The 12289-nt window shown below is 47.9% G+C and overlaps 4 protein-coding genes across 4 annotated transcripts; 2 read left to right on the top strand and 2 right to left on the bottom strand.

Moving 5' to 3' along the window:
- The first annotated feature begins 66 nt into the window (after positions 1 to 66).
- Positions 67 to 884, top strand: E1B28_006135 (uncharacterized protein). The gene is made up of 3 exons (XM_043150758.1): positions 67 to 131; positions 199 to 393; positions 454 to 884. Exons 1-3 carry the CDS (start codon positions 112 to 114, stop codon positions 527 to 529), a joined length of 291 nt encoding a protein of 96 aa, XP_043011848.1. The 5' UTR covers positions 67 to 111; the 3' UTR covers positions 530 to 884.
- A 2082-nt stretch (positions 885 to 2966) lies between these two features.
- E1B28_006134 (uncharacterized protein) lies at positions 2967 to 4620 on the bottom strand (the record flags this gene model as incomplete). The annotated part of the gene is made up of 4 exons (XM_043150757.1): positions 2967 to 3023; positions 3082 to 3521; positions 3577 to 3623; positions 3695 to 4620. 4 exons carry the CDS (start codon positions 4618 to 4620, stop codon positions 2967 to 2969), a joined length of 1470 nt encoding a protein of 489 aa, XP_043011847.1.
- Positions 4621 to 5656: 1036 nt separating this feature from the next.
- E1B28_006133 (uncharacterized protein) lies at positions 5657 to 8363 on the bottom strand (the record flags this gene model as incomplete). Its single annotated transcript, XM_043150756.1, has 5 exons — positions 5657 to 6951; positions 7043 to 7254; positions 7304 to 7860; positions 7908 to 8151; positions 8203 to 8363. The coding sequence occupies 5 exons, from the start codon at positions 8361 to 8363 to the stop codon at positions 5657 to 5659; spliced, it is 2469 nt and encodes an 822-aa protein (XP_043011846.1).
- Positions 8364 to 8713: 350 nt separating this feature from the next.
- E1B28_006132 (uncharacterized protein) lies at positions 8714 to 10998 on the top strand. Its single transcript, XM_043150755.1, has 10 exons — positions 8714 to 8975; positions 9027 to 9111; positions 9165 to 9195; positions 9247 to 9426; positions 9488 to 9623; positions 9679 to 9735; positions 9795 to 10257; positions 10305 to 10422; positions 10479 to 10567; positions 10622 to 10998. Exons 1-10 carry the CDS (start codon positions 8788 to 8790, stop codon positions 10814 to 10816), a joined length of 1542 nt encoding a protein of 513 aa, XP_043011845.1. The 5' UTR covers positions 8714 to 8787; the 3' UTR covers positions 10817 to 10998.
- The last annotated feature ends 1291 nt before the right edge of the window (positions 10999 to 12289 follow it).

The following is a 12289-nucleotide window of genomic DNA, read 5'->3' as shown; positions in this document are numbered from 1 at the left end:
TGTCAACAATGCTGTTGAACGAGACGAAATGAGTCTTGTGACTCCAATGGGAGTCTTGCAAGTGACGTTATCTGATTTTCTCTCACTCACACTCCATCTAGATCTCCCATCATGGCCGACCTAGAGTCCCAGTAAGTTTTAGAGCACAGTTTCAACTCGCTCCCGACTCTCGAAGCCGACACGATTTTTTATTTGAAGCGATCAGACACCCAAGGAAAGAGCCCTACTTGTCAAGGAAAGCGATGTCTCCGGCAGTAAAGCTGAGGTTGAAGCAAACTCCGACCCGAACCCTAATCAGGCTATTCAACCATCTGAACCAACAAAGTCGACAGCTACCGATGAAGTGGGGTTAGAAGAGGAGGGATCTTCCGATGACGAACCTCAGCCCCCAGAGTGAGCCATAACTTGGGTAATCATGCATCGAAATCTAAAGTGCAAGCTTCCTTCCTGTAGCTTCAAAGGTCGAGGACCGATCTCGTATAACTCATCCGGGCGTCCGAAACCCTCCAAACCCTCCAAACCCCGCTGATACTAATAGTGGTGGTGTACCTTGACCCGCGAATGCAATGCTTCCTGTGGTCTGCACGATCACTCGAATGTTGAGTTTTTCTGAAGATACAGCTCCGTGATTTCGGCAACCGCCCAGGCAGTGCTTTCGAGCTGTCGACCTCAATAACTCAATCTGTCACCTCATAAAAATTCAACAGCAAACTTACGCTCGTGCATAGGACTCGGCACATCATGATGCCCTCTGCGCAAATTCATATCATTGTATATATCGATACAATGGACGAGTTTGGGCGCCCCTCAGTTCATAGAATATGTTGTTGATGTCACAAACATCCCTCAACTTTGGTACATCTTTCCGAGTTCAGCAAGTGTCAGCCACATTCGACAACGGGATGATGAGTTTGACGCCGTGTAGTGCTTTGAGCGTTCAGGATGAACCTTTAGCATCCTGTATCCAAGAACTCGTTTCTATTTGGCTGTAACGACTCTTTCGCCTCGAACCCGCGGGAGACTTAGTCGAATACTCAAAATCAGAGCGTCTTACATCTGTTACCAGCTTTTTTCTTACCAGTAGTCAGGCAAGCTTCAATATGCGATCCCAGTGGACCTAGGACTCGATGATCTGCTAATGTTATATTCATGATTCAGACGCCATCATCTCGGGGATCGAAACATTCGATGCATGGCAGACTGATCAGTGGAAAATGAGAATATTCACTTCCTACGGATTGAGCCGGATTGATTCATGTTCAATGACCACCAGTAGCGTCTTGAACGCTATAAAGTGAGTCGAGGTCCAGTGCAACAAACTTTCGCTGCTACCCTTCACCTATATCGTGGTCATAAGTGACTGCGGTAATCCCCCCGACTTGAAGTGGGCCCTGGACTTTATCACCCCTCTGCTAACAATCCATATCCTGACGGGTGTTGGACATCCCTGAACCTTTTTCTTAGGCATGCACGCTGTTTGCGAAAACTTGTCCGCCTGCTATCGGTCGAGGGGTCAAACGGCTGAACAAGTGTCGAAAGTCCCGCTACATATGAACCCCATTTTCGAGTGGACCTCTTTTTGTCGTGTTACTTGACCGGTGACAAGGATTGGGGGAATAATGGCCTATTATTCTTGTATTCTTAATGGGACAATCTCGACATTCATTTCATCCCATACACTAAGTTGATCAACTCTCCCGGTCTCAAAACAGGGGGCCATCGTGTGCGTACCATGATGCACGCCGCACTCGAGGCATATCCAGGTATGTATTACAGGTCATTTTCCGATATTTCTTTCGGTCATTTCACAAAACCAATTAGGATTTTCTGTTACTACCCTCCATTGCCGGTCTGAACGCAGTGCTATTTCCAGCGGGACAATTGAGTGCGTCCCACTTTCATGGATACCCCGTCAATAACATACATCGTCACATACACGCCGTGCTTCCCTCGTTTTCTTTTGTTATTCTTCTCTACGACGACCATGGGGACCGGGGCCGCAATCTCTGGCACAGGTAAAAACATGCTCATGCCTCCCATGTTGGAATGATGTGCCTTGCCTTAGATTCCGAAACCGCACTTTACTTTCGTTTCCCCCCCTTTTTTCTTTCGATATGAATCTCCGTCTCCCATACACGCGTTCGCATGCTCAAAGGGACCTGCAATCGACTCACCTTCCTCTCGATCGCGACTGACATACCGTACATTTCCAAGCACAGCTCACTCGTTTATGGCCGTCACTGATTCGAGTTGCCTTCTTGGGTGCAATACGTTACTGAACTTGGGATACTTCGGCGGAACTGTGTTAGCGGTTTTCTTTCTGACCCCTGGCTTTCGATTTAGCAACGGAGAACCATGTCTCTCAGGATCGCCGAAAAGTGTTGTCGCGCGTATCATTTGAGGGCTTTTTACGTCCTGATGATTCATCGATATGAATTTTATGGCGCGTCGCGCGAAACGTGGCGCGTAATACATGAATTGAAAGCAGAGATATTCCCAAATGCGACTCGACTAAAAAGTGGAAGATCCCAAAGAAAAACGCAGAGCTCAAAAGCCATTTTTTAGCATTGTATCTGTCTGCGCTAGCGAATAGATTTTGTGAAAGATAATCTATTCAAGAGACCACGTTACGAGGGGCCAGGTCTGTACTATAAATCAGAGAAATTGAATCCTGTCTGGAACGCTGGTAGTCTTACGTGAAAATCGAATGGTATTCTGAAGATGTAGTGGTAGTATCGTGTTCGAATCAACTACAGTTCGCACTCGCTAGCCAGTATCCGGTTTCTACCGACGGGAAGCTACATGGTACGAAAGGTCCATAGAAATGTGGTGCCATCATAGTACAAAGTTCACTGTTCAAAATCACAGTTCAGTCATAGGGTTGAGAAAAAAAAAGTTCAAATGTCCGGCGAAAGATGGTGTGCAAGAAAAAGACAGCGCGTAGAAGACTGAAAGAAGGTGAATTGTTAAACAACAGCGACAAGGTTACGAGGAAGAGGTGAGGGTCCAGGTAAAATTCGAAACTAGAGTGGCGAACAATAATGTCAGTGACTAAATGTATCAAGAAGGAGGGTGCTTAACCTGTGATGGATGGTATGGATAAGCTCCGACCTCAGAGTACGAATCTCTCTCTTCGCCGTAGTGCCCACTAGCCTCGCCGGCCTGAAAGGGACTTACTGAAGTCAGAGGCATCGTCAATCGCTCTACGCCCTGTTGAATAACAGAATCATCTTCAAGTTCATCGAAATCTGACTCAGAATCCTCGTTTTCCGAAACAGATCTCAAGGAGGCTACGTTGTTGAACGGGCTGAGGCTAGGGGGCATCCACTTAATTTTCTGGGGAACAGTCTGGAATTGATGGCCTTGCGATTCAGGGATCACCGGTGTATCAAAGTTGACAACATAGTCGGGTCCACTGGGAGTGGCGGGGTCAGGAATAACCCCGTGAGTCCGAAGGTGGCGCCTCGCATTGGAGCGAACTGTGAATGAGCGATTGCAACCCGGATATTCGCAAGCGAACGCTGAACATAATCAGAGTTAGCTCTGTTGCGGAAGGAAAGTAGAAGGCAAACGGACGTTTAACGTTATTATGGGTATTCATATGCGTTTTGAGACCGCTCGGCCTTTAGTATACAAGAATTAAAATCGAACCAGATCAGGATGAAGGGCCATATTCGAGGAAAGTCGAACAAACCTAGGGAAGAGCTTATCGCAGATATCGCACTTGTGCATCTTCGACTTCTTCTTCTTTTTCACTATTCCGACGGTGTGTTCGACTGTGGACCCAGTATCGTGCTGGGGAATATCTTGATATGAATGGGATTGGTTATCGAATTCAGACCCCGGGTCACACTCATCGAGTGCATGTTCTAGAGCTGTGGCGGAAAGAGTTCGTGGAATTTGCCCATGAGGGTAGGTCAATGGTCGGTCGGTGACCCCACTCAGTGTTTGGACAATAAACGACGTCTCTTCCCTCATGGGAATGGAAGCCTCTCTGGGGCTAGCATCAGCAAGAGCGTGCTGCACGTATAACACATCGTAACACGTATTCGATGGCTGATGCTGCCATTTTACACTCGCCTCGGTACCAGTCCGAGATGAGGAGCGATCGAACTGAATCGCTTCGCTATGGTGAACTACTACCCCTTGAGGAAGCGGAGCAGGGTATGCACTGGTACCGGAGTGAGATGGCCACATCGATCCAGTGCCATCAACAGTCATGTCTTGAGTTTCTACTGTCGCATCCGGAGACATGAATCGTGGGGTGTAGCCGTGCTGGGAAGTAGGATAAGGTAAAGATGGCGGTGACTCTGAGTCGACGTCCCCCACCACCGGAACATTTGGTTGAGCACCAAAGTCGGGCGGAGGTTCGATTTGGAATGCCGTACGCTGAGAAGACTCCGGATATCCGAGGTGGGATGGATGGTAATTTGGCTGAGAGAAGGGGAGCTCGTGTTGAACGGACGAATCGTAGACCAACGAAACCGAATGCGGACGAGGGTAAGACCGACGTTGATCTTGGCCTTGAAGATGGACAGAACATCTGTGCGAGACGTCGCCCTGCTGCCCTTGTCGTTCCGTTGCCCAAGTTTTGAATTGCGTATCCGAGGTGGGCAGCATTTGTGCACGGGTAACAGCGAGACTCGGAGAAGGAGCAGGAAATACCTTCGTATGGTAAGTGAAAGCTGTTGATTCACGACCCTGGGTTACATACCTCAGAAAGACGCCTCGCAGACCGTCCAAGCCGGAAAATCTGAAGAGACTTGTGAGGTCAAGTATCGAGCGGAACCGCCTTTTTCTACTGGTCGAGTTGTAAGCGCAGCAGTTTCTCTCAAGATCGACAACCGGACATAGAGGATGAGAGGCGAGCGAAGTGAGAATAATGAGTTTGGCGAGATCAATGAAAGAAGACAGGATGTTGCTTAGAACCGTCAAATGTCAATTAATCCCGAAGAAATCGATTCCTAGGTCCGCTGCCTGCCACTTCACTGTGAGGAAGTGGTCCGGAAAAATTCGAGAGACGAAGTTAGTGGTGCAAGGCGTGTTTAGCGATTCCTGTTTTTGTATGACGGAAAAAATGCACATTTCAACGATACCCTGCATTGCATCTCTTTTACCGGAAAGAGAATGTACATAGGCCGAGTTCATCAACCTCGTGGCGTTAAGGTTCTTCTTGAGGCTCCGCGGGTTTTCAATGCGCAATCGAGGTACCTTTAATGGGTCTGATCGAGTACCGATAGTTTTAAAGTAGAAGCTTTCAGTATGTATCCCTTAATAAGTCAATGGAGGGCGGGTAAAAAAACAGGAAGTTCCTTACAAATGTCGTAACGTTGAACATGGGTTATTGCCTGTCTCCGCGTTGCGATAGCCTGATATGCTGAACATAGATGTAAATGACCAGAGGTTTACCAAAGCCTAAATGTGGAAACGGTTATTTGGAAACCAACGTGACACCAACCAATCAGGCCGAGTGCATGGTGGAACTAGGCACGGAAAGGCGGCGGAGACAGCGCATGGTTGAACGCGATCCATGACTTCACATTACAGAACAAATCGACAGCAAAGCGGAAAGAATAATGATAGGTAAAGAATCCTTTAACAAGAGATTTCGGACGTAGATGGTGGCCGGAACAAGAGTCCGAACCTCTAAGTGACATTAGCGAGTGACCAACCTAAACTTCTCTAAGCGCACTCGTGCAAGGGGATCAACTTCTGACTCTTGAACAGGAGCCGAACGTCCGTCGTCCACCTTCACCGAAGTCACTGACGCCACCGAACTCTCCGGAGTCACTTCGGTCTTCGACTTGGATTCGAAGAAGATGAGGCTCTGTCTACCCTTTAACGTCGTCCTCGCTGGACCCGAGTCGTTGGGTCCAGGTGTTTTTGTGTGGCCCTGTAGATAAGGATGCGATGAAGTGGACAACTGTCCACTGAGTCTATGCCTTCCGGTAGGAGTCACGTTCGTCCCTGACCTACGCAGACATGCCGAAAATTCTTCATGTGGTGTTCTTTTGGCTGTGAAAGAGCCCAAAGACCACATGCTTCTCCAACCAGCGGCCACTGCGGCATTCCTTGAGGCCATCGTTCGCTGCTCCAGTTCCTCCGCGTCCTCTACTTCTTGTTCATCACCATTCACCACTGCGGGAGTGATGTCTTGATCCAAGTTTTCGAGTGTGCAAGGTGAGAAGGAGAAGGGGGTTGGGGCGGCTTCATCCCCTGAAAACTCCGTTTCGGTTAATTCGTCCCCAAATGAATTTCCCAAGTCCAGCATATCCACTGCTGCTCCTGATCCTGATCGCTTGCGGTCAATTTCAGGCGAGGCCTCTATCAGAACCTTCCCCACAATTGTATTTCCTGGTGGTGCCATGTACCGCAAGGGTACTCGCCTACGAGATCGACCACCAGATGGAGGACTAGAAATTGATTCGGCGCCGAAGTCAAAGTCATCTGGATGCAATTTACCGAGTTGCGGTGCGGTTCTTGGTCTCGGCGGTGAAGACAACTCTTGCGTGTTTCGCGAAAGGGACGGTGTCGGAGACATGTATCCATCTTCTTGCTCCACCTCTTCCACCTCTTCAACATCGCTATCAAATTCTGAACTCGAATAGTGCTGTGCAATAATGGAATCGTCCTCAGCGGGTGCATCTGTTTCGTGTTCATCAATGACGATGTATTCATTTTCCTTTTCTATGAGGCACGACCCAGCTACAAGCGTGTTTTCGTCCTTCCTGACCACAGTCTTTCGCGTACGAACCGCGGAGCTGAAAAATTTGGACCTTATATCAGTTTTGGCCGACGTTTTTCTCTTCTTCGCATTCATGTCTTCGTCATGTATGTCAGGCAATGTTCGTTTGCCGCTCTCTTTCCCAATAATCATGTTTTTGACGCCAGTCGCACCCTTGGCCTTGGTGGACGGTGGTTTCGGTATCTGGAGGATCTTGGGGTTAGGCCCTAGAGAAATCAACTTTAGTTTGGGACCCTCAATCGTGGCCCATTCATTTGCGTCGAATGATTGGCAAGCGCAGCCATGCAAACAACTTACCGAAGAAGTCCAGAATACCTTCAGAAGCTGCTGGGTCTCGCATTTTCCCTTTTCCTTTGTGGGGACGGTTCACAGACAACTTGCAAAAGGGTATTTCCCGAAGAACCCGAGTACGCGGCACAAAATTTGGATTGATATCCTCCATCGTTTCATAAGAGACCGGATCTTTGTCGCCCATTGCAATAGCTTTTGCAAGCGAAGCCTCAAGGTCTCTGGGTTCGAGGTGAGAAAAGAACGCTGCCGTTATTTGCTGCTGCTCACCTTCCAACGAAAGAATCCACCACTTCATCCCACTCTCCCTCACTCGGTACGTCATTCAAATGAACCAGTCGCGCAGTTTCGGGATCATAGACTCTCTGATACAAGAAGCACTTCTCCGCCAATCGAAACTGCTGAATGTATCCTTTGGGAACAATTTTCTTTCCTTCTAGCAGAATGGAACGAATGACTTGTTCTGGAGTCTTCCATTTCCTGAGCATGGTGCAAGCGGTCTTCAAGCCCACACCCGGAATACTGGGAAGATAGTCACATCCGCTGAGTATTGCCATTTCTCTGAACTGCTTATCAGACCAGCCTACGAGAGATATAGAATTGGCATCAGTAGACGGAGTCACGGAGGCAAAATCGGTTTGGGATATGGAAACAACGGTACGTGCACCGGCGTCGAGTTTGAATAGAACAGTTTTGCAGCCAAAAACGAGAAGGTCGGAGTCTTCAGTAAGGATAGCAGAGACAAGGCCCTTTTTCTCTAGGAAGGCAAGCTGGGCGTCAGCCTCATACGGTGCCACGACGTATTTGACATTTTCAGCACGTAGAGCCTGATAGAAACTCAGTACACGAATATCGAGTGACGGAGGGTTCACACCTTGATGAGCTGGAAGGCCATCTGTGGCGTCACGTCGACAGCTTTCGTGTAGCATTCGCGAGCCGCACTGTGGTTTCCTTGAGCGGCGAACATATGCCCTTTCGCGATGTTATCCTCTCGCTTCTTCTTTCTTTCACTTTCTGTTCCCCGTTTTGCCTGGAGAGGCCCGCCGTCAAAGACAATGTACGGCTCTATCCCATGATGGCGCAGAATTCGGACGCGTTCCATAGCATAGTTAACGTATCTGAGAAATCGACTTTTTAGAGGGAGATTATATAAAGAGGAACAAACTCACTTGCAGGTTGCCTGTCCTGTGGCAAGCTCTGTCGCACAAGAGTACACGGCTTTGTGTAGCCAGACGTATGCGTCGACCGCAATAGTTTGTCCAGAAAATTCCGAGAGATGTTTGGTAACTTGAATGGATTTCAAGGCCAGCAGAAGACCTGAGATTCCCATTCTCAGTTCCCTGTGGTCTTGCTAGTCCGGAAGTGGGTTGTCATAAAGAGAGGGATTGTTCTAATTGTCGGAGTGACAGTGACACAGTCGCGCTATGTCACGGTAATCGTTACCGAAAGATTTGAGCCGAACTCGCGGCCTTGAACTCCCCGAAAGCTTCATGCCAGCCGAAATGCGGGTGGGACCTCTGTACCCCTGGCCATGAGCGTGCCGAAATTGCCACCCTGCCAAGTTTTGCTCAAATGAGGCGAAAAAGGTGCCGAATTTGGCCGTTTCTGGATGCGCTCGTGACGACGATAGTCCCGTGACCGTATCGTCGCACCGCCATTGCGTATTCTCGGAAAGCTTCCGAGGGCATTAGTATTTATAGCGCCCCTCCACTCAGGAAGACACCTTCACACCCACCTCTTGCTGCCACTAGACAATGCAAGAGAGAAAATCTACAGAAATTGCGACACGTGCACTTGATCATCCCCGATGCAATCCCGATTCGGAGATAGCTGAACAGGTTGACATTAGCCCGAATGAAACCAGCAAACGTCCATACAGCGTTTATACCAGACGGGAGAAATGGGTAGTGGTTATCATGATTGCTGCTTCAGGTCTTTTCAGGTGAGCTTCCGCACAGAGCTTGGAAGAACCCTTTCTGAACGGTCGATGTAGTCCTCTTACGTCAAGTATTTATTTCCCTGCGATTCCGACCCTCTCTGTAGCGTTCAATAAACCGGTGGAGCTAATTAATCTTACGGTTCGTCCACTGCCGTCTCCCTTTCCTTTGAATTTGGCATTTATAGGCAGTAGGTGACGATGTATATGGTTTTTCAGGCGATATGTCCGTCGTTTGGTTAGTGTTCAAGCGAGCGTTCACTGATATGTTCTGCAGCGCCAATGTTCTTTGGCACTCTTGCGGATGCCGTGGGACGAAGATTGATCTATGCGTCTTGCTTGTTGATTCTCTCTCTCTCGTGTGTAGGATTGGCACTTGTTCCGGTAAACGCTTACTGGTTGTTGTTGCTACTTCGTTGTTTCCAGTCGGCGGGATCAGCTAGCACTATTGCATTAGGTATTAGTATCACTTTCCACCAACTCAATCTTGAAGGTTGATCCCCGATTTTGTTTCAAAGGTTCGGGTGTCATTGGCGATATCGCAGAACCTGCAGAACGAGGCGGATTCTATGGAATATTTCAAAGCGGTCCTGTATTTGGTCCCGCCATAGCACCAATTATCGGTGGCGCGTTGGCAGGAAGTTTGGGTTGGAGGTAAATAAACCATTGAACGGATTATAGGCTCAAGTACCGGCTAATTGAGAGACAGGTCAATATTTTGGTTTTTGTGCATCGCGGCCGGTGTCGCCTTCATTGCCATCATATTGTACGTCTCATTTCTTCCATGCAGCCTCAATGCGAATGAATACTTAGCACGCCTCCAAGGTTTCTCCCGGAGACCCTACGAGCCATAGTAGGGGATGGAAGCATTATTCCACCCCGCTATCTGCGTCCAGTGATTCCAATCATCGGTCGAAAACACACTCGCCACGATGCCCCTTCGGATCAGGCCCTACCACAGAAGAAAAATTTCCGAAATCCTTTAGTGTTGCTGAAACAACCCGACATCTTCATCCTCTTGTTCTTCAATGGCTTCGTTTGTGCCGTTTTTTACTCTGTTACCGCCACGATCTCCACTCTTTTTGCCCAAGCATATCCTTTTCTCACCGAACTACAGTTGGGTCTCTGTTTCCTCTGCATCGGTGGTGGAACGTTTTCTGCGACTGTTTTCTGCGGAAGAATGCTGGACTTGAGTTATCGTAGAACAGCTAAAAATCTCTATCCTGATCTTGACCCTTTGGAGCGCAAAGATAGAGCAAAGAGAGATGATCAATTCCCTATCGAACAGGTTTGCGCAACATGACTCAGTTCTATCCAACAACTGACCACAATCAGGCCCGACTCGAATTCGTTTCTTATTCCATGATCGTGTTCGTTGGCGTTGTTCTCGGATACGGGTGGTCCGTTGAAAACAGGGTTCATATTTCAGTTCCGTTGATCCTCCATTTTTTTGGTGAGTCAACCTTGCACTTACATGTTTTCTTTTCGTCTTCATTTCCTTACACCTAGTTGGATTTTGTTCCATGATTGTCATGACTACTGCAAGTACCCTCTGCATTGACCTCGTCCCGGATCAAAGTTCTTCAATCGCAGGTTGTGTAAGTTTCCTTGCACTCGTTCCAGTGGCACAGATTCTCACTGACATCTCCTAGAATAATCTCGTTAGGGGTAGTCTTGGGGCCACTCTCGTGGCAGTTATAGACCTGCTTACGAGGAAATTGAGTCCCGGCTGGACATATGTGCTTCTAGGTGGCGTATGTGCCCTCCTGACCCCTTCTATCTATGTGGTGATGAGGATAGGACCCAGGTGCCGTGCTAAGAGGCGTGCGCGGCAGAACGATCCTTGATGTGGGCTTTGAAACGTACTGAGTAGCGACGCCACGAGCAATGGTATCATCAAGCGATGGGATAAATGGGTTCCATTTTTTAAAATTAAGCTGCAAGTTATGAGATTGCAGCCTGGCCTCAGTAGGCCCGGACAGTCTTGTTACTGTACATACTGAGATTTACATGAATAATTACTTCCATCTCTCTTCAAAGGTTTTCCGAATTGCTTCATGAGCGATGAACTCCACGTCCGACCCCCACAAAAAGAGATGGACGTACGGTTATGGATATATGGTTTATGGTTTGGGATATGGTTTATGAAATTCAAGCACCTCGGTGCAAAGAGATAGCAGATGCCCTGGAAGAGAGGCGCGAATCACGACAAAAGAACGCTTAGAACAGAAATCCTCCACACACAAGCTACACAAAACATCGACAGCGCCGTAACAGGCACCATCCAGAACTCGAACAGAAGTCAACTGGCGCAGAATGCGCCCGTGCGTCTTAGTACTAGACTACTTGTATGTCTTAGCCAGTCCGACCCCATCGTTCGCCATCACGTGGTGATTAGTAAGACTGCCGCCCTGCGCTTTCTCGGTTAGCGGTTAGGTTTTGGTTAGGTTTAGTGGTTAGGGGGGTTTGGTTTTGATAGTTAGGTTAGTTAGCGGTTAGGTTTAATGGTTAGGTTAGTTAGCGGTTAGGGGTAGGGGTTAGGTATTCAAAGCTATATGAGGGGGTCTGGGGGCAAAGCCCCCAGTATGATGTACCAAGGATGTACTCTATATAGTCCAATGTTGATATATGAATTTAGATGGGTATAATGGTGCAGTTGGTAAATCGTTGCCACAGCTAAAATTTTTCTGACGTCGATCGTTCAATTCCCACTTTTGCCAACCTCAACTTAGAGAACTTCGAAGCTGGCACTGCGGTCTTAGTAATCACCTTCCTTTTTCGAACATCACATGACGGCGAACGATGGGGTCGTACTACGACAGTTCTACTTGTATCACGGTAAACTATAGAAACAAAAAAAAAAAAAAACTCCACGTCCGACATTGAATGGTCTGCCGGCACGATCTTCCTGAGTCGCTGGCACTACAACTAATTTTCTCACCCCAAGGTATTCGCTTTCCACAGGGAATGAGGGCAATTGAAGCGATCCCGTTCACTCTTTTGTCCTTCAACGTTGAATCCAATTGATTTCAAGAGAAAATCGTTCTTATGATTTTTGTGTCCACTTGTTCAGAATTTTGTCGGTAGCTATGTAACCTTCAAGTTCTATTTGGTTTTGATCTGACTGCGGGAGGAATGACCGTCAAAGAACTCTCAGACTTTCAATCCCTTTACATAACTTTCGCATCGTTGGTCTCGTAACCATCCGAATTGATAGTATTTGATTGAAATCATTTGAATATCTCGGATCGTTCAACCTACATACCGAGTTAAGGGCCAACTCTGTTGGTAGGAAATTCAGAAAGGGTTTGACTTTTCCA

The sequence above is a fragment of the Marasmius oreades genome, chromosome 3 (assembly GCF_018924745.1).
Source record: "Marasmius oreades isolate 03SP1 chromosome 3, whole genome shotgun sequence".
Lineage (NCBI taxonomy): Eukaryota > Fungi > Basidiomycota > Agaricomycetes > Agaricales > Marasmiaceae > Marasmius > Marasmius oreades.
Note: the sequence above shows the minus strand (reverse complement) of the source record. Positions and strands in the feature narration are given on the sequence as shown.

What these genes read in the sequence shown, in the direction of transcription:
- E1B28_006135 (XM_043150758.1), top strand. Translation starts at nt 112, where the DNA reads ATGGCCGACCTAGAGTCCCA. An exon ending in ATGGCCGACCTAGAGTCCCA is followed by an intron (nt 132 to 198) that starts GTAAGTTTTAGA and finishes TTTTATTTGAAG; the next exon opens with CGATCAGACACCCAAGGAAA. An exon ending in GACGAACCTCAGCCCCCAGA is followed by an intron (nt 394 to 453) that starts GTGAGCCATAAC and finishes TCCTTCCTGTAG; the next exon opens with CTTCAAAGGTCGAGGACCGA.
- E1B28_006132 (XM_043150755.1), top strand. Translation starts at nt 8,788, where the DNA reads ATGCAAGAGAGAAAATCTACAGAAATTGCGACACGTGCACTTGATCAT. An exon ending in TGGAGCTAATTAATCTTACG is followed by an intron (nt 9,112 to 9,164) that starts GTTCGTCCACTG and finishes TATAGGCAGTAG; the next exon opens with GTGACGATGTATATGGTTTT. An exon ending in GTTGATCCTCCATTTTTTTG is followed by an intron (nt 10,423 to 10,478) that starts GTGAGTCAACCT and finishes CCTTACACCTAG; the next exon opens with TTGGATTTTGTTCCATGATT.